Source organism: Podarcis raffonei, chromosome 2 (genome assembly GCF_027172205.1).
Source record: "Podarcis raffonei isolate rPodRaf1 chromosome 2, rPodRaf1.pri, whole genome shotgun sequence".
Classification (NCBI taxonomy): Eukaryota; Metazoa; Chordata; class Lepidosauria; order Squamata; family Lacertidae; genus Podarcis; species Podarcis raffonei.
Genome location: NC_070603.1, coordinates 116,803,271 through 116,822,203, shown reverse-complemented (window position 1 = coordinate 116,822,203; position 18,933 = coordinate 116,803,271). Strand labels below are relative to the sequence as shown.

General features: G+C 46.9%; 1 protein-coding gene across 1 annotated transcript; it reads right to left on the bottom strand.

The window, feature by feature from the left end:
- Positions 1-624: 624 nt before the first annotated feature.
- LOC128408782 (uncharacterized) lies at positions 625-18,819 on the bottom strand. The gene is made up of 8 exons (XM_053378804.1): positions 18,766-18,819; positions 16,341-17,057; positions 14,206-14,341; positions 12,970-14,033; positions 8,144-8,200; positions 5,975-6,751; positions 5,222-5,348; positions 625-3,260 (listed from the first exon to the last, which is right to left on the bottom strand). The coding sequence occupies exons 1-8, from the start codon at positions 18,772-18,774 to the stop codon at positions 1,840-1,842; spliced, it is 4,308 nt and encodes a 1,435-aa protein (XP_053234779.1). The 5' UTR covers positions 18,775-18,819; the 3' UTR covers positions 625-1,839.
- Positions 18,820-18,933: the final 114 nt, after the last annotated feature.

Genomic DNA, 18,933 nt, shown 5'->3' with positions numbered 1-18,933 from the left:
CCAAAGAGCTCAGTATAAAAACCCAATAGTATTAGAACACTAACAGCAGCAACATATAATTGCATATCAGACTGGTGCCTTCACTGTTGTCTTTTTGGTGTCTGCTGTTTCAACAAACTATAAAATCTGTTATCTGTCTTTTATCGTCTTTTTAATATTAATATTCTGTTAGGAGCCGCCAAGAGTGGCTGGGGAAACCCAGCCAGATGGGTGGGGTATAAATATATTATTATTATTATTATTATTATTATTATTATTATTATTATTATTAGTTTAGCTTTGATTTTAATTATTCTTTGAATGGCTTAAAAAGCTGTTTTTATTTATAATTTTATTATAAATTCTTGTTATAATATTCTTTTACTGTATTCTTTTTGTAAACTGCTTTGAGGGTTTTTTTTTCTTAAAATCAAGCAGCATATAAATTTTATGAAGTATAAATTAAAAATATGAACTTGCCCAGAGTCAAACCGTCTCAGGGGTGTCCTGCTTCAGATGTAGCACTGCCCTCCCTGGAAAAAAACTTAAGAGAAAACTAGCATTTCAGGGAGAATATATTTTCCCTTAGGCATACTTATTTCCTACATGCAGACATTTTAAAGATTTCTTTTTTTTAACACACAATTTTCAAACTTATTATTTATTTACAGATTTCTCACAATGAATATTTGTTTGAATAAGGAATCTGGAAACTCCAGAACTGACCAAACATCTCACAATAAGCACATCACAAAACTGAAGCTGTGGTCAGATGAGTCGTCAAGACTTCAGGGGACATAATAAAGTAGAAGCTACAAAAGGAGTGAAAAAGAAATGTGGAATTAACAGTGTGCCTTAAAGAGAAAAAGGCACCCCGACCTTAAATGCATTGTGTGCACAAATCCATAAAGGAGGCACACCCATAATACTAACTGACGAATGGCAGCACCCCAATGAACTCAAAGACAGTGTGTGGAAGTGGACAAGCTGAAATGTTCCATTTCCATAAAGGAAAACAAACAATATAACTTAGAAATCTACAGCTAATACACAGACATGGCCCTCCTAGCTAATCCCAGCCTACTAGCTTAGAACAGGTAAAAAAGAAAGAACAGAAATATATGTATAAAATAGCTATACAGTGGTACCTCGGGTTACATACGCTTCAGGTTACAGACTCCGCTAATCCAGAAATATTGCTTCAGGTTAAGAACTTTGCTTCAGGATGAGAACAGAAATTGTGCTCCAGCGGCGCGGCAGCAGCAGGAGGCCCCATTAGCTAAAGTGGTGCTTCAGGTTAAGAACAGTTTCAGGTTAAGTACAGACCTCCAGAACGAATTAAGTACTTAACCTGAGGTACCACTGTATTAAAAACATGACAAATTCTGAAGTGTCCCATTCTGTCACACTGAAACAGCTCTCCCCATGCCACCCCCTGGATAATATAAATCCACAGAGCTGCGACAATATTGGCGCTAAATGATGCACAAGGGTTTGGGGCCTATCACGTTTTTATTATTATTTTTAGGCACCAACCATGAACGCATATTTCAGGTGCCAAATGTCACATTTCCGATAGCCCAGAATGTACGTTATCTATTCTAGTGAGTCATGAAAATAAGGAAACATCAAGTGAAGCTGTGATCCTCTTCAGAAACTTGCATCTTTTCCTCTGGTGCAGGGATGGGGAACCTGACGAGAGCTTCTACACGGGGTTCCTCCCGGCCTCAGAAATCCGTTATTATTTTATTATTTTAGCACATTAAAACCAGAACCTTTGGCTCTCACTGTTATACGTGACTGAGGCAGACTGGTATTGAAAAGGACACAGGCCTGACAGCATCTCCCCTTTGTTTGGGCCTAGCAAGGCTGCCCTCCCGGTTGAACGCTACCGGATTCGGCAAGCGCCGGGCTATACACGACGCTTTCCGCGATGGCCGAGCGCTTCCCCCTGTGGACTTTTTTATGCTTCGTGAGGTCCGAGCTCGAAATGAAGCACTTCCCACACTCAAAGCACGCATAGGGCTTCTCCCCGGTGTGGGTCCTCTGGTGCGTAATGAGGGACGACTTCCGGTTGAAGCACTTGCCGCAGTCCGAGCACTTGTGGGGCTTCTCCCCCGTGTGGATGATGTTGTGGTTCAGGAGGTTGGAGCTGGTGCTGAAGCTCTTCCCACACTGGAAGCACTGGTAGAGGTTCTCGCCCGTGTGGGTCCTCTTGTGCGTGATGAGGGGCGCTTTCGCGTTGAAGCTCTTCCCGCAGTCGGAGCATGTGTAGGGCTTCTCGCCCGTGTGGGTCCTCTCGTGGATGATGAGGTGCGTCCTCTGGCTGAAGCTCTGCCCGCAGTAGGAGCACTTGTACGGCCGCTCCCCCGTGTGCACCCGCTTGTGCATCATCAGGTTCGTCCTGGTGCCGAAGCCTTTCCCGCACTCCGAGCACTCGTAAGGTTTCTCTCCCGTGTGGATCCTCTTGTGCGCGATGAGCGAGGCGATCTGGTTGAAGCTCCGGCCGCACTCCGAGCAGTGGTACGGCTTCTCGCCCGTGTGCACCCTCTTGTGCCGCAGGAGCTGGGAGCTGTTGCCGAAGCTCTTCCCGCACTCGGGGCACTCGTACGGCTTCTCGCCCGTGTGGGTCCTCTCGTGCGTGATGAGGGACGACTTCCAGTGGAAGCTCTTCCCGCACTCGGAGCACTTGTGCGGCTTCTCCCCCGTGTGGACGATGTTGTGGTAGATCAGGTTGGAGCTGGTGGTGAAGCATTTCCCGCACTCGGAGCACACGTAGGGCTTCTCTCCCGTGTGCGTCCCCTTGTGCTTCAGGAGGGCAGCCTTGGTGCCAAAGCTCTTGCCGCACTCCGAGCACGGGTAGGGTTTTGCTACGGCTACGGAGGTCCCCTGGTGTGGAGCAAGGGATACGCCATTCTTGAAGGTCTTCCCACACCGAGGGCAGATGTAAAACTCTTCCTCCGTTTGTGATTTCTGGTTCGTGGGGAGGTCAAAGACCTCGCAGAGATTTCCGCACTCGGTGCACTTCTTTTTGCTCCTGAGCATCCCTTTGTTAGCTGTGCTTTCGTGCGAGTTTCCATTACCTCCTTCACAGAGCAAGGCCTTCTCTGCTTCCTTCCCGGCATGGTTTCCCTGGAGACTTCTTGGTTCTGGCTGACACTCAGGCGCTGCCTCTCCCTCAACATGAAACGGGGGGAAATCCCCTTTGGCTCTTCCCAACAATGTCTCATTGAGTTCCACAGGTTGTGGATCTCCCTCTTTTGTCTCCATTTGATCCTCGCCTGGCAGAATAAAGGGAGTCTCATGAGTCACAGTGCATCATAATGAAACGGCCTGCAACAACCAGCTATGCTCCAGATGTTTTAGGACTACAACTCCCATCAGCAACTGTGCTGGGGGGGAGGGCTGATGGGAGCCATAGTCCAAAATATATGGAGGGCACCTGGTTGAGGAAGGCTGTATCAGAAAGCCAATATGGTATAGTTCTTAAGGGTGTCAGACCTGGACTGGGGAGATCTAAGTTCAAACCATCATGAAGCTCAAGGGGAGACTTTGAGCCAGTCATTTATTTTCAGTCTGATCTACCTAACAAGGTAGTTATGATTATTTTTTGAAGTGGGGGAGAGGAAGAGGGAGAACGATGTACACAATCCTGCTGTGCCTGGGTACGCAATGTCAGTAAAATAATAGTACTTAGTAGTTTAGAATGTTCAAAAAAATTGTATATTTTGTTGTTATTTTTACAACCGCCCTGTCAGGTAGGTCATCCTTGTTTGCCACTGTTTTTCCTCTTGCTGCTGACTGGAGCTGCTTTAATCCTTAGCTTTTAAACTGGTGTTCTGTTTTTTAAAACCTCTTCTTGATCATTACAGTTTGCAATGTTTTACTTTTATGTAAGCTTTCTGTAGGAAATGCTGTTGATATGACTATCACACACCAAGGTTGTATGTGGGAGTAAGCCCCATTGAGCTCAGTGGTGCTTACCTTTGAGTATACCTGCACAGGACTACACTGTAAATAAATAAATAAAGACGCTCCTTGTTCTGGATTCCAGACTTCTCAGTCTGCCCCTATCTTGTGGCAATAATTTGTTTTAAATTGCTGTTTATGTTGCGTTTTCCATTGTTGTGACCTGCTCTGCAACCTTATAGTGAAGGGCAGGTAAACAAATCAGCATTCCCATAGCCACTGAACTAGAAGAAGAGTTTGGATTTGATATCCCGCTTTATCACTACCTGAAGGAGTCTCAAAGCGACTAACATTCTCCTTTCCCTTCCTCCCCAACAACAAATACTCTGTGAGGTGAGTGGGGCTGAGAGACTTCAAGAAGTGTGACTAGCCCAAGGTCACCCAGCAGCTGCATGTGGAGGAGCGGAGATGCGAACCCGGTTCCCCAGAATACGAGTCTATCGCTCTTAACCACTACACCACACTGGCTCTCTAGATGGACCATTGTCCAGCGTGTGGACTCCTATGCCATTCCATTCTCCCTCTCCATGTTTTTTCTTTGTCTCACCCTGCCCAGCAGTCTGCCAGCCTTCCTTACGTACTCACTGAGCATGCTCAGTCCTCACTGAGTTGTTTCCCCTCTTGCCCTGTTTAGAGTCCTTTTCTCTCTCCCCGCCCACCGCAAACTTTGCAAACCTTGGTGTACCTGCCAGCCAATCCACCTGCCCTGAGCCTGAGTTATGCCATTTTGACTACAACAAGATCCACGCCTGGGAGAAGGGCTTTGCCCTTAGTGCACAAGACGTCTTTCTGACAACAATTTAAGAAGGTTGTTGACAAGCCAGAACGCGTGCAGAGGAGGGCAGTGAAGGGTCTGGAAATTAAGCCTTATGAGGAGCACTTGAAGGAGCTGGGTATGAAAAGAGGAGACTGAGAGGAGATATGATAGCCATCTTCAAATATCTTAAGGGCTGTCGCATGGAAGAGGGAGGATGCTTGTTTTCTCCTGCTCTGGAGGGTAGGACTCGAACCAGTGGCCTCAAGTTGCAAGAAAGGAGATTCTGACTAAAGGTTCGGGAAAACGGCAGTGGAACAGATTCCCATGAGAGGTGGTGGGCTCTCCTTCCTTGGAGGTTTTTAAACAGAGGCTGGATGGCCATCTATCATGGATGTTTTAGCTGAGATTCCTGCGTTGCCGGGGGGTGGACTAGAAGACCCTTGGGGGTCTCTTCAAACTTGAAGATTCTATGATTCTATTATTCTAACAGCATCTGCTTCAGGCTTAAGCACTTACCCAGCAAGATGGCCTCCCGATCGCTCCTTTGCTTGGCATCTGAGGCAAAATGCAGCTTCGCCAGGTCCGACATATCCTGTGCCAACACTGTGATGTTATCAGCCATGTCTTCCAGAGGCTCTGAAATCTGGAACGGAAATGTGAGAACAGTTTTAAGATGCAAAGAGAATCTGATCGGGGGGGGGGGGGAGGGACCAGAGATCCCAGTGAAGTGAGTTTTCTCTACCCATCACTACCCAAGCAGTGCTGGATCCAGAAAACAGCAACTGCACCCCAAGCCCCGGTCTATCACAGAGAGGCAGGATTTGTACCGCCTTGGCCTCTCACAATACCAAATAGAGCCCCTTACACATGTCCATACTTTACTGGACGCAAAAAGTGGACATCCTCTCCCTTTCATTCTGAACAGAGGAGAGGTGTAAAGAGCTTCTGGCTGATTATCCACTGGTGCAAGTGGCTTAAGGGTTGGCATGCCCACATTTTGGGAGGGCCCCATCACTTTTTCTGCTCTTTTAGATGTGGGAACCATTCTGTATTACACTATAACCCCAAACGGAAGCCATTTTGTTATGCTATGCACCCAGCGGCAGCCATTTTGTGACTGGTGCCCACGACGCTTTCTCGAATTTCCGAATATGCCCGCTGGCCCCCACAAAAGGTTTGCGGCCTCTGGGCTGTGGGTTGACATGAGCCCTTCTAGATCACATTTCCAACCCACCCCCAACCCCAGGGAAAAAGCAGCCCAACACAGACATTCCAAGGCAGCCTGGAGCTCTCCCTCTCCCTGGCTCTTTTGGCAGGAGTGCTTGGTGGGCATCCCTCCGCCTCTGGCTGCCTCATTAAGAAGTCCTCTGCCAGGGCCACCGCTTCGGAACAGGTCTCTGGGCCGCTCTCCCGGACCCAGCTCTGCATCGCCAGAGGCAGGATGGTCAGGAACTGCTCCAGGATCACCAGCTCCAGGATCTGCTCCTTGGTGTGTCTCTCCGGCCTCAGCCACTGGCGGCAAAGCTCCCAGAGCTGGTTGAAGGCCTCTCGCGGCCCCTCGGCCTCCTGGTAGCAGAACTGCCTGAACCGCTGGTGCAGTGTCTCGGAGCTGAGGGCCTCCCCGTCCAGGACCTCTTCCTTCACTTTCACAGCAAAGTCCAGGCTTTCGTAGGCCTCGCGGGTTTCATCACCAGGACCTGCCGCGGTTTGGGTTGCGAATTCCTGGCTAGGCCAGCGGCAAGCCTCAGCTGCTCTGGAGGCTGGGATTTCTTTGGCGCCAGGCCCTGACCAGGGGCGTAAGTTTGTCCATGTTGAATGAGAGGGCTGTGGCACGCCCAGGAACTCTGACCACTGGGCTCCCCAGCCTTGTTGCAGCAACCCCTCTTCTAGTTCCTGCTTAACGCCTTGCAGTGGTGCCTGAGCCACAGACTTGGTGGTGCTCTCCCCTTGGACATCACAGGCTCTTCCTACCTCATCCAATCTCCTCCCAGCTTGCTTGGGCCCTGCAAGGTCTTGTTCCTCCATGTTGAAATCTTGGCAGCAGCTCTGGAAAAGAAATCCAGTGTTAAAATGAAGTGGGGCAGTGCAATGTTGAGAAAAACAATATCCCCGAACAATTACAGCGGACCGCTGTAGTGTACCTATAATAGCAGGGGAGAGGAACCCCAGGCCTCAATGAGGCTGGAGATGGGAATGTGAGTTTACTTAGAAATTAGTGTACTGTGTAAAGGTAAAATTTGACACTCATAAGGTAGCACAGAAAGGAATGCAGCCCTAAAGCTGAATGCAGCCCACCTCTACTACATCTCTCCTTCAAAGTAGCATTGAGCTAATCATAAAGATGTACTGATCTACTTATCCCCAGAGTTTAGTATGGTTCTATGTCTGGAGTGTGCCTCTTGAGACTGTGGGCGAGGCCTCACATCAGGGAATGCTCACTCATACAAGAACAAATAAGCACATCCCTGCACACAGAAAGCTAGTGCATCAGGGATAAGCGGTCTAGCCTTGCCTTCTCGCTGACATATTAGCTTTCTAAGTGCAGGGATTTTTTTCTTTGTCAAATAGCTGCGGTCTGAAGTGCTTGGGGCTCCCTTGGCTTTATTCTCGCAACCACGCTACAAGATGGGGTAAGGTGAGAAAGAGAGGGGGCGGGAAAATGGATGGCCTCAGGATACCCAGAGAACTTCATGGCCAGTCAGAGGTGCAAACTCAGCTCATAAACCCAAAGGTTTAGTTGCCACAAAAGTGTGCTTCACATGTTCTTGCGGACAAATCAGAAAGGCAAACTAAAGGTCAGAGATGATGATGGGAGTTAAGTCCAGCAACACCCAGCAAACTACTACTTCCCCATCCCTGAGGCTTTAAACACCATACATACATTTAAAGCACACAGCTCCCTCATGCCAAAGTTTCCCGGGAACTATAGTTTACCCTTGCAGGCCTACAATTCCCAGCATCTAAAACTACTGTTCCAATGATTCTTTGGAGGAAGTCCTGTAATTCAAAGGCATGGTGCCTTTGCAAACTAGCCAAGTTACAGGCAGGACAATGGTTTGGCTTGTTTAAAGGAAACGCCCCATTGCCTTCTGCTCTCCAACCGCTGAGCTACACGCACAGAGACCCTAAAAGGACTCTTGCCTTCTCTCCACCACCACACACTCCGCCGCCCATTCAATGGCCCTCTAAAAAACAAATATTTTCTTCCACTGCTCCTAGTTTGGACAAGGTGGTGGTTGCGGTGGTGAATCAGCTGCAAAGGCGGAATAAAGAGGGATGGCTTCTCTAGTCTATTTGCATTTCTGCAAAATGGGAAGGTGGGGAAGCCCACTACCTCTCCCCCAAATTTCCTGCTGCTGCCTGTTCCCCAATTGGCTCCCTCTTTTCCATTGGAGATCCCCCCTCCCCCCCCCCAAAACCCCTCGCTTCTTAACTCACTTCTCCAGTTATGCTGCAGCTGTGGCAATCTGTACTCCAAAATGCAATCAATATATTATAATTTTTTTAAAAAAAATGCATGCAAAAGGCTGTTTCTTATTCCCAGCCAGCTAGCAGAAGGGGGGGGCAGGAAGAAGAATGCATTTGCAGCTTCAAATGAATTCCCTTTTTCTGGCCCTGTCTAGGAGTCACAGCTCTGTGACATTAACCCCTTGAAGCCCCTGTAACACGAGAGGGATGAATGGGCGGAAAGATCCTGCACAGAATGCAAATAGCTGAGGGCGTTAAGCAGAGGGTGGGGGGCAGAAATCCTGGTTTCCGAAAGTTGCATCTATCTGGAACCCATGTCTTCTTCACCCCTAGAAGAAGACTGTTTTCAGGCGGGTTAGCTGCTGCTGTGTTATTTAACCACAAGGAAGTATTGTAACACTTTAAAAGAACCTTGGGAACCGTAGTTTGTTAAGGGTGCTGGGAATTCTAGCTCTGAGGGCTGGACTACAGTTCCCAGGATTCTTTGGGAGTAGTCATGTCCTTAAGATGTATGGCCCCCTCCAGATGTCCTTTTCCTTGTGCATTTGTGCTCATGATGCTGTCAGGGTTGTTTCAATACTGTTTACACGTGCAAACGTTTTGGGGTAGACACACTGCTTCGTTTCCAATCTGTGCATGTACCCAGTGCTTTTTTTGCTGGGGGTACGCATACCCCTAAAGTTTGGCCTCATTGAGGGACAGTATTTCAATATGAGCAGAAAATGAGAGTACCCTAAACCTATTTTTTTAAAGAAAAAAAAGTACTGCATGTACCATAGCTTCCTGCTGAATTCTTCTAACTTTTCATACCACAAACATTCTGGTTGTGTTTTTTAATGGCCTGCTTTCGTTGTGCTAGAATAGTGCAGGAGTGCCTCTTCTGGCAGCAATAATGTGATAGCATAAGAAAGTGGAATGATGTTCAGTATAAATCAGCCACCAAATGCACTATCATTGTACCAGTGACATTTTGCAAAAGCACATTTGCAGAAACCCCACCACCATGCTAGAGGGGCCCTAACAAATTTGTTGTGACGGGGTGAGCTCCTGTTACTTGGTCCCTGCTCCTGCCAACCTAGCAGAGTCCCTTTACCTTTATGGTTTCACAGATTCAAGCCCACTTCATCAGATGCATGAAATAAGGTATGGAAGTCCTTGTTTCCCTAATTCCTGGCCCTCGTAAATCAGTGCCCATATTTTGAGGAAATACCTTTGAACAATTTTCTTTAAAAATGCTTTGCTAGCTTTCCTTCCTCTTCCGCTTGTGTGTCCCGCTCCATCCCAACCAACTGCCTACATGCAAAATGGTGCTGAATGCATTTTGCATTTCAGTCAAAGGAGGTTGTGGCACATTAAAGAGGAAGGTCACTTCCACAGTACACATTTAAAGCACTTCTAACAGCCATGGCTTCACCCACAAAAACCTGGAATGTTGCTTGCTAATGGTGCTGACAGTTGCTAGAAGACCCCTCAACAGAGCCGTAATTCCCAGCACGGGGGGTGGGGGGGCAGTCTCCAAGATTGCAGAAGGGGAAAGCCATGACTGCTTTAAATTTACAGGGTGGGTGCCTCCTAACACAGAGATCAAGTTCACCAAGGTTCTGCCACAAACAAAACTGCCAAAATTTCAAATTTCACAGGATTGCTAGGCTTTTTGTATGTATTCACTGGCTTTTACACACTTTTAAGTACTTTTTTTTTAGTGTAGGCATTCTTTTTCAGGATTGCTATATTTATACTTGCACACCAGTCTGTGAACAGAGTCTCTGGCACTCCCCTCCCAAAAGTGGTTTGGGGGAGTCTTGTGCAACAAGCCCACCCCCCAAAAAAAGTTGGACTTTTTGCAATAAGGAAAATGATGAGTTTCCCCCAACGCACTGCAAAGTGTGGGGTAACCCTTGCTCTGACACATCATCTTACCTGCCGGCAAACAAATCAGAATAAATGCTCAATAAACAGGGTGTCTGGAAGCAGCCTTAGACTGCAGACACCTCATGTATTCAAAGCCTCCCCAAATCCTGGGAACTGTAGTTCCACTCCCCACAGAACTACAATTCCCAGCACCTTTAAACTACTTTCCAAGATTCAATGGTGTGTTAGCAGCCTGAGTCTTCTGCCCATCTCTCTTCTTGCTCCCATCCCTTCGCTCTGTGGTGCCTTCGGGGCGAGATTATGGGCAGATGTCCAGGGCCGCCACTCAGCAGAATGAGGAGGGCCTCCCAAGGCAGCAAGCCTGGCAGATGGAGTTTGTGTACAAGGACAGACATTAATCTTTGTGAATGTGTCCTAGTTTGGCATGGGCCTTTAACTGCAACCTGAGAATACCATTCTACTTCCAAGGAAAGAGGGGTCAGTGCAGTTCAAAGGAGAGACAGTTTAGGAAGCTGGAGGCCTTCTACTCTTATGTTTTAACCTCGTGCAAAAGCCCTTAGAAAGCTGAGCTGTGCCCCACTTACCACATTACAAAGAAAGTGATGTAATACCCTAAAGAGCCCTGTCAGACCATTAAGTCTAAAATTAGTTTCCGCTTTCAATACCCTGATTTTCTCCTCCTGCATCCAATATTTTACAATTAGAGATGGAAAGTCCTGGGGAAAAACCAGAAAAATGGGGTGACGGACGGGATAGATTCCCCCCCCTGAAGCCGCCCCCCCCAAATGGGGGGGAAGTGTGTGGAATATGTTCTTTTCCAATGACAAATACCATATTTTTTGGCCCATAGGGCGCACCTAGTTTTTTTTTTGGGGGGGGAATAAAGAAAAAAAATTATTTCCCCCCCAGCCTGCGCTTCCCCCGACCCCAGCCCCCAAAGCAGGCAGCTCTCCACAAGCCGTGGGAGAGCTGCGCAAAGCCCGAAGCCTGGGGGGGCGCTGAGCTGGGGGTGCGCACCGACCCCTCTCGCTCTCCAGGCTTCAGCAAAAGCCTGCATTCGCCCCATAGGACGCACACACATTTCCCCTTCATTTTTGGAGGGGGAAAAGTGCGTCCTATAGGGCGAAAAATACGGTAATTTATCTATGACATGGTATTCAAACTATATAACATGAAGACCTTAATGAAAGTTTTCTGAGACTTTTTGTAAAGTCTTAAATAATTGCAACTTCTCTCAGCTGAAGACAAGCAAATCCTGGAATAGAATTCAAGTACAGTGGTACCTCGGATTACATACACGTCAGGTTACATACGCTTCAGGTTACAGACTCCGCTAACCCAGAAATAGTGCTTCAGGTTAAGAACTTTGCTTCAGGATGAGAACAGAAATCGTGCAGCAGCAGCACAGCAACAGCAGCAGGAGGCCCCATTAGCTAAAGTGGTGCTTCAGGTTAAGAACAGTTTCAGGTTAAGAAAAGACCTCCAGAACGAATTAAGTTCTTAACCCGAGCTACCACTGTACTTCTCAATGCAGCTCTCAAGCAGGAGAAATATGCATTTGTGCCACTAGGGGGAAAAGCCTCCAGTTTAGTTTACTTGTGTACCTTAGACCTCCTACAGTTGAGTAATGGTTAGTATATACAGGATGTGATAGTTTCTGTCCTCCTCTCAGGTCTTAATGGACAGGTAAGAGGGTAAGTTTGTCTGACAAATTAGTTTCTCTTTTGTAACCCTTAAATGATTCCTATTAATGTTCTCCACCATCACAGCATAATGTTTACCTATAGTCTGGTCAGTAAATTGATAATAGTAAAATGAAATAGTAAAATGAGAGAATAAACTGCATTTATATGTTGTGTCTTCTGTTTCTTTTTAAAGCACCACTCAAAGGGTAGATCTTCTATGGCGCTTAAATATTGAGGTGGACCTTAACTTTATTTGCCGTTGGTGCTAAGGGGCAAATCTGATTGTTTTTTATGTTGATGGTTTCTTCCTTTTTTTGTTGCTTTTGAGGGAAAGGGGGGGTGGTTACCTGTTTTATTGCAAGCATAATATTTTTATATACACTGCGTTTCACACAATTTGTAAAACTACTCCACACTGAACTTTTCCCCCATTTCCCCAAAATTTCTATTTTTTCTGGGGGGAAAACATTTTTCTCTCAAAATTTCCAGAAATTTTACCTCTCTGATTATGATACATACACAGATACACACACAACAAAGCAGTAACTCAAATTCCTGTTTATCAATGATTATTCAAAGTGGCTTACAAATAAAGGTTAAAGACAATATAAAGCAACTAATAAATGCAAAAATTCATCAGAGGAGCTGGTCTAATGATACAAGACAGGAGCTGGTAAAATGACCCAAATCCCTTCCCAGGAGACACACACAAACAGCCACCCCTAACAATAAAAAATTGAGCTACAGGGAGGAATGGATCAACAGCCACCCTCAAATCCCACCTTTTCTACGAGGCCTTTGGCTTAACCCTCTAGTTCCCATGCCCTACTTAGCCTAAAACTAAGGATCATGCAATCGAAACAACCACATATTGCTTCCTTCTTGACCAGCAGAGGCCACTCAATCGAGATGAATGGGGCAGTGCCACACCAACCTCAATTTTTGACCTGGGATTCAATGAGCACAGTGTCCGGGCTTGGCAGAACCTCTTGAGGCAGGGGCATTCTGCACTGTGGTGCAGCTGCAAAAAAGGCTCTGCTCTTAACAGAGGTCCGCTGAGCTTTGTTTGGCAGCGGTACATAGAGTGGGGCCTTAGATGTTGAAGAGTGTGAGCAGGGCATGTAACAGAAGGTGGTGGTCTTAAGATGCACAGCTCCCAGGCCAGTTAAGGCCAGCGCCTGTGATTTGAACCCCTTTCACTTCATCACAGCCCTGCTTATATCCTCAGGCCCACCCTTATGGCTGTTTCTCGGTGTGGACTTTCTTATGTTTACGAAGACCCGTGAGACCGCAGAACCTTTTCTCGCACTCCAGGCATTTGTACGGTTTTTCCCCTGTGTGGGTCCTCTTATGAGCTTTCAGCAAGGTGCTGGACCGGAAGCTGAGGTCGCATTCTGGGCACTTGAAGGGCTTTTCTCCCGTGTGGATTCTCTCATGTTTAATGAGGTTGGTCCTCCGGCTTAAGCTCTGCCCGCAGTAGGAGCACTTGTAGGGTTTCTCTCCCGTGTGGGTCCTTTTGTGAACGTTGAAGACCGAGCTATTTCTGAAGCTCTCCCCGCAGTCGGTGCATTTGTAGGGCTTCTCTCCGGTGTGGGTCCTCTCGTGCACCACGAGGTGCGGCCTTCGGCTGAAGCTCTGGCCGCAGTCAGAGCACTGGTACGGCTTCTCTCCCGAATGGATCCGCTTGTGGGTGATGAGCTGGGAGCTGGTGCTGAAGCTCTTGCCGCACTCTGAGCACTGGTATGGCTTCTCTCCCGTGTGGGTCCTCTGGTGGATGACAAGGGTGGCCTTCTGGTTGAAGCTTTTGTCACAGTCGGCGCACTTGTAGGGCTTCTCCCCCGTGTGGGTCCTCTCGTGCCTCAGGAGGTTCGAGTGCTGGGAGAACGACCTCCCGCAGTTCAGGCATTCGTACGGTTTCTCTCCGGTGTGGGTCCTCTCATGAATCGACAGGTGGGATTTGTTCTGGAAACTCTCCCTGCAGTACGTGCATTTGTACGGCCTCTCCCTCACCTGCTGCTTCTGATTCTCCAGGAGATCAAAGATCTGGCGGATTCCATGCTGGAAGGTATTCTGGTTCAAGCCCCTGTTGCCTTCCTCGCGTTGCCCAGATGGTTTTGCTGCCTTCCTCGGGTGCTTGTCCCGGCGATTTTCTTGCCCCTCCTGGCTTCCAGGTCTCTTGTCGACTTCAGGATCCTGGAATAAATCTCCCTTGGCTCTTTCCGGGGATACTCCAGCCACAAATACTTGCTCAACTGTTTCCTCTTCAAAGATCCCTTCTGCATCTTCCAGTTCGTGCCTGTCATCTGTAGAAATAAATAAGATAATCAAGAAATGAGACAGAAGATTCTGAATACCATGATTTAGAATGGAAAAGGTCCTAACTCAACGGTAGAGCATCTGCCCTGAATGCAGATGACCCCACGTTCAATCCCCAGCAGCACCAGCTAAGAAGCTTCATAGTCAAAGGACTCAAACCTAAATCTTGACCCAGCAAGTCGATCTCATCTGCTTCCTCCTTGACCTCTGTGCAAATCTGCATTTCAGCAGTGTCTAAGGAATCCTCCTCTGACGCGGGCGAATGAATGGCCACATTTGTGAAAGGCCCCCATATCTGAAACCGAAGAAGAACAAAAGATTTAGAACTGTAGATGTTAAATCTGTATTATTTGTTTTATTAGTCACTTTAAAAACTCATTAGCCACTTTTACAAAAAGGAACTCAAAGTGACTTACCAGAAGTAGCACATACGTCACCTACATAAAACTAAATCAGTACAGTGGACCCTCAGGTTACCCTTCGGGTAACATAATCCTTGGGTTGCAAAAGCGGCAAACCCGGAAGTGGGTTTTGCAGAAGTGCTCTGTGGCGCCGCATGCATAGAAGCAATCCTCCAGTTACAAAGATTTTGAGATACGGCCAGGCCTCCGGAATGAATCCCGTTCGTAACCAGAGGTTCCACTGTAAAAGCGAAAAAATCACTCCCACTGCGGGAGGCTACAGATTATAAAAAGGCTTGGCTGAAGAGAAACATTTTTGCCTGCACCTAAAGAAATATAGTGATATTGCCAGACATGTGTAGCCGGGGAGAGTGTTACATAAGCACTGAGCCACCACTAAGAAGACCCAGTCTCATGCTGACACTCTCCACATCTCCCTCTCTGAGTGGGCACATAGACACAGGCCTTGGATTATGAAAGCAGAGTCTAAGTTGGATCATGTGGGGAGAGGTGGTCCATACACACACACACTTAAAAATATATATAATTAAACACTGATACGATTATTGCTGTGTATACAGATATTGCACTGTACTGTTTATGTATATTCAGGCTGCACTATTAGCATTGCCATACAACTGGATTTTCCCTGACATAACCAGGATACTGCAGTCAGCAGCAGTGTCCGAGTGGAAATCGGGAAAATGTCTGGGGAAATCCGGACATATGGCAATCCATATTGGCATAGCTCAAAAATGTCATTTTGCCCAAAAAACTCAACAGCTTTTCCGTCTGGATTTTCAGTTTGAAATATGGCAACCCTACCCACCATCCACCAGCTCATTATGCAAAAAATCACTTCTCTTTACACAGAGAGTTATACCCAAGCTTCGCTGCACACTTGGCTGATTCAGATATGTGAACAGATGGAGTTTGCCCACTTCCCTGCTTGTTTGTACTTTTGCTGGAGTAGAAACCATGGCGAAAGAAATCAGACTAATCAGGGAGCAGCAGACAAACCAGTTTTTCCTTTGCCCCTCTTTTGCTGGTTGGCTGCAGCCATTTTAGGAAGAAAGTATGGTGGGAAGACACATTAAAAATGCTCCCATAAGAAATAATGAAAATTGTCAGCTCATTATGCGAACGTTCGCCTAAAGGATGATTTCCTGGGAAGCACATTGTGTTCGGAAAGCGGGACCTATGTGTAGTTGGATTTTCTTCATCTTAAATTGTTGAAAGTGTTTTATTCTATACTGTACTTATGTTCTTGGATTCTTTAACATGTAAACCAATTCAATGTAAACTGCTTCAAGATCTATTGATAGTGAATGGCTTAAATAACATAAAATATTTTCCTCCACATAAAATGGAATTTGGAGCAGATAGGAATGGAATGACTGAAAAGTAGTATCAGGTATGAGGAACCTTTCGTCTTCCAGACTCCTGTCATCCCTGGCTTTTGGTCATGCTTGCTGGGGTTGTTTGTAATTTAGGGTTAATTTGATTAGCATTAAAGTCAACTAGCCAAGAGGGGGACAGGTGGAGTTATTACTTAGCAACCAGGCAGTGGCATTATCTTTAGTGAGATAGCACATGCTCTGGTTGGCTGTGCAGTTCCAAGGGAGTTTTACCTCTATATGTTTGACTGAATGTCTCCCGGCACTCTGTACAAGGCCCAAACTGAAACACAAAACCTCTGTTTCCTTTCTCCTCAAATTATACACCATTTTGTTCAGTATACTTAGTAAAGTGTTATCAAGACTTTTCTCTCTGGACACAGTCTGTGTTATTGAACTGTGTTTGCCAAGACACATTTCCAGACCAACTTTTCCACACTCATAGACGACCCAAGCTGTCACGACTCCTAGGTCAATTCGCACAAGCTCTGTTCACCTTTTCCTCTGGCCTCTCAGCCTCTCGAGGCTTCAGCAAGAAATCTTCTGCAAGGTCCACCGCTTGGGTACAGGTCTCTGGGCCCCATTCCCGGACCCAGCACTGCATCTCCAGGGGCAGGACGGTCAGGAACTGCTCCAAGGTCACCAACTCCAGGATCTGCTCCTTGGTGTGCCTCTCAGGCATCAGCCACTGGCGGCAAAGCTCCCGGAGTTGTCTCAAGGCCTCTCGGGGCCCTTCGGTCTCCTGGTAGCCGAAATGCCGGAAGCGAAGACATCGAATCTCCAAGCTGAGAGTTTCCTCATCCAGAATCTCCTCCTTCACTTTCACAAAAGGATCCAGCCTTTGATGGGCCCCACGGGCTTCTCGACGGGACGCACTCTCTCCTGTTGGCCACCGGCTGGTGTCAATGACAGCCTTGAAGGAGGCCTGAAAGTCATTAGCATCACCCAACCTCGGCCGGGACTGAAAGAGCCGCGAGGGTTTTGATCTTGAACGCATAGACCATTTGGACTTCAGGAACCCCTGCTGTGGAGTTTTCTGGTGGGGCCCCTTGTTTAGCTCATGCTTAATTATTCCCGGGGTTGTCTCAGCTGGAAACTCCCTGGCAGTCCCAGTTTGGACAGCACGGGAGCCTTTTCCTCTCATTTCTGATCTCTTTGCTGGATTGGGTCCTGGCAGGTCCTGCTCCTCCATTTTTACTCCTGGCAGCAGCGTCTGAGGAAAAATAAAATAAAATTGAAATACAGTGGTACCTCTGTTTGCGAACGGGATCCGTTCCGGAGCCCCATTCACATCCTGAAGTGAACGCAACCAGCATCTGCACGGGTCACCGCTTCCGCGCGTGACATCATTTTGAGCGTCTGCGCATGCGCGAGCAGCGAAACCTGGAAGTAACGCGCTCCATTACTTCAGGGTTGCCGTGGAGCGTAACCTGAAAACGCTCAACCTGAAGCACATTTAACCAGAGGTATGACTGTATGAGTGAAAGATTTTGTATGCTTAAAGCAAAATCTTGGCATCCTAAGATAAGTCTCCTCCAGACCACCTATTTACTGAGCATTCATCCCAATTTGTTTGTGGGGTGGTAATATGACAGCAAGCATTCTCTCTGATTTGCTTGTGTAGTGTTTTTTATACATCTCCCTGTTAATCATTTGTTCATTCCACACTATTCAGTGCATTTTCCTCATTTCCCTAACCACTATAAATCTCCTTCTCTTTTTTTTATTGCACTAGGACAAGATTGTGCTTTAAGTCTCTTTAATTATACAAACTAAGGGTCCCTCTACAGTTGAGGTTTGTATGTGTGTTCCGCAACAGGTCAATGATGCAAGAATAGCAGCCATATGTATCAAGGCTTGTGTTTCTTTTCTTTTTTTTTCCAGCATTTTGTTTTGCAAGTATACCAAAAAGAAAGAAAAGGATAATGAACCGTTGCTGACACCGATGATAAAAATAGTCCATCAGTCCTAATCTAAACACATAGATTAACAGAGGCAGTCCATATATCCAAGGTATCTAAAAGACATAAACTATTATAAGCCATGTGTTTTGTCTCTTTGTAGTTACAGAACCTCTCACAATTCTGTCCTGCGTTCATGGAGGTTAACCTCACTCCTCTCATCAGTAACTTTCCCACTTCCCTTGTAACCAGCTCCCCTTTCAGAATGAATTTTATCAGTCTGGTATATCATGAGCCTGGGACTCTCCCTCCCGCAGCTGCACACTTCCCTTTGTGTATTAGCAAGGAAGGACAGGGTATGAGCAAACATCAGCATCTCAGAACAGAATCATTTTCTAATTGTTTAATGGGAGTATTTGCATAATCATTGGTGACAGGCTCATCGGTGACATTTCACAGAAGAGCCACACAAAAGCTGGAATGGTTCTGAAATGACAGGACATCAGAAGCCATGGATGGCCCATCTAGCTCAGTATTGTCTATAGCAGGGGTGGGAAGCCTCAGGCCTGAGGGCCAAATACCCTCCTGTCTGGCCCTTGGGTCTCTCCCCCAGGCCACACCCTCCCTCCAAGTTGCATACTTCTTCAACCCTGTCCACGCCCTTCATAGGTGCTTTCAGAGCACCTATGAGTGCTCTGAAACAGAGTCATCCGTGTCCTTAGTGTTGATGATTGAATTTTCCAAATCCTCTTTTAAATCCATCCTCTTTAACCAGGCATTTGGTCGATCCGATTTACATCCTATGCCCTTTTAAAATGTAGGGCTTTTTGGGGGGGGTAATGGGTTGCTGTTTTTATTTTTTATTAGGTATTTTGTGGTTTTATATCTTGATTTTATTCTGCGAACCGCCCTGAGCCCCCTGGGTATAGGGTGGTATATAAATTCTATTATTATTAATAATAATAATAACTCGGTGCCCGTCACTATTTCTTGCGGCAGTGAACCCCATAGTTCAATTACATGCTGCATGGAGAAGTCCTTCCTTTTGTCTGTCCTGCATCTCTCACCGCTCAGCTTCACTGCTTGGCCCCGAGTTTGGTTTCATGAAAAGCGGAGTAAAACGTCTCTCGAGCCACTTCCCCCCAAACGCCGTGCCTAATTTGATGCACCCCTTTCCCGACTCTCCAT

Coding starts and splice junctions, on each gene's coding strand:
- LOC128408782 (XM_053378804.1), bottom strand. Junction 5,349..5,974: donor GCTCCAGGCTGCCTTGGAAT/GTCTGTGTTGGG, acceptor TTTCCGTTCCAG/ATTTCAGAGCCTCTGGAAGA. Junction 3,261..5,221: donor TCGGGAGGCCATCTTGCTGG/GTAAGTGCTTAA, acceptor TTATTCTGCCAG/GCGAGGATCAAATGGAGACA.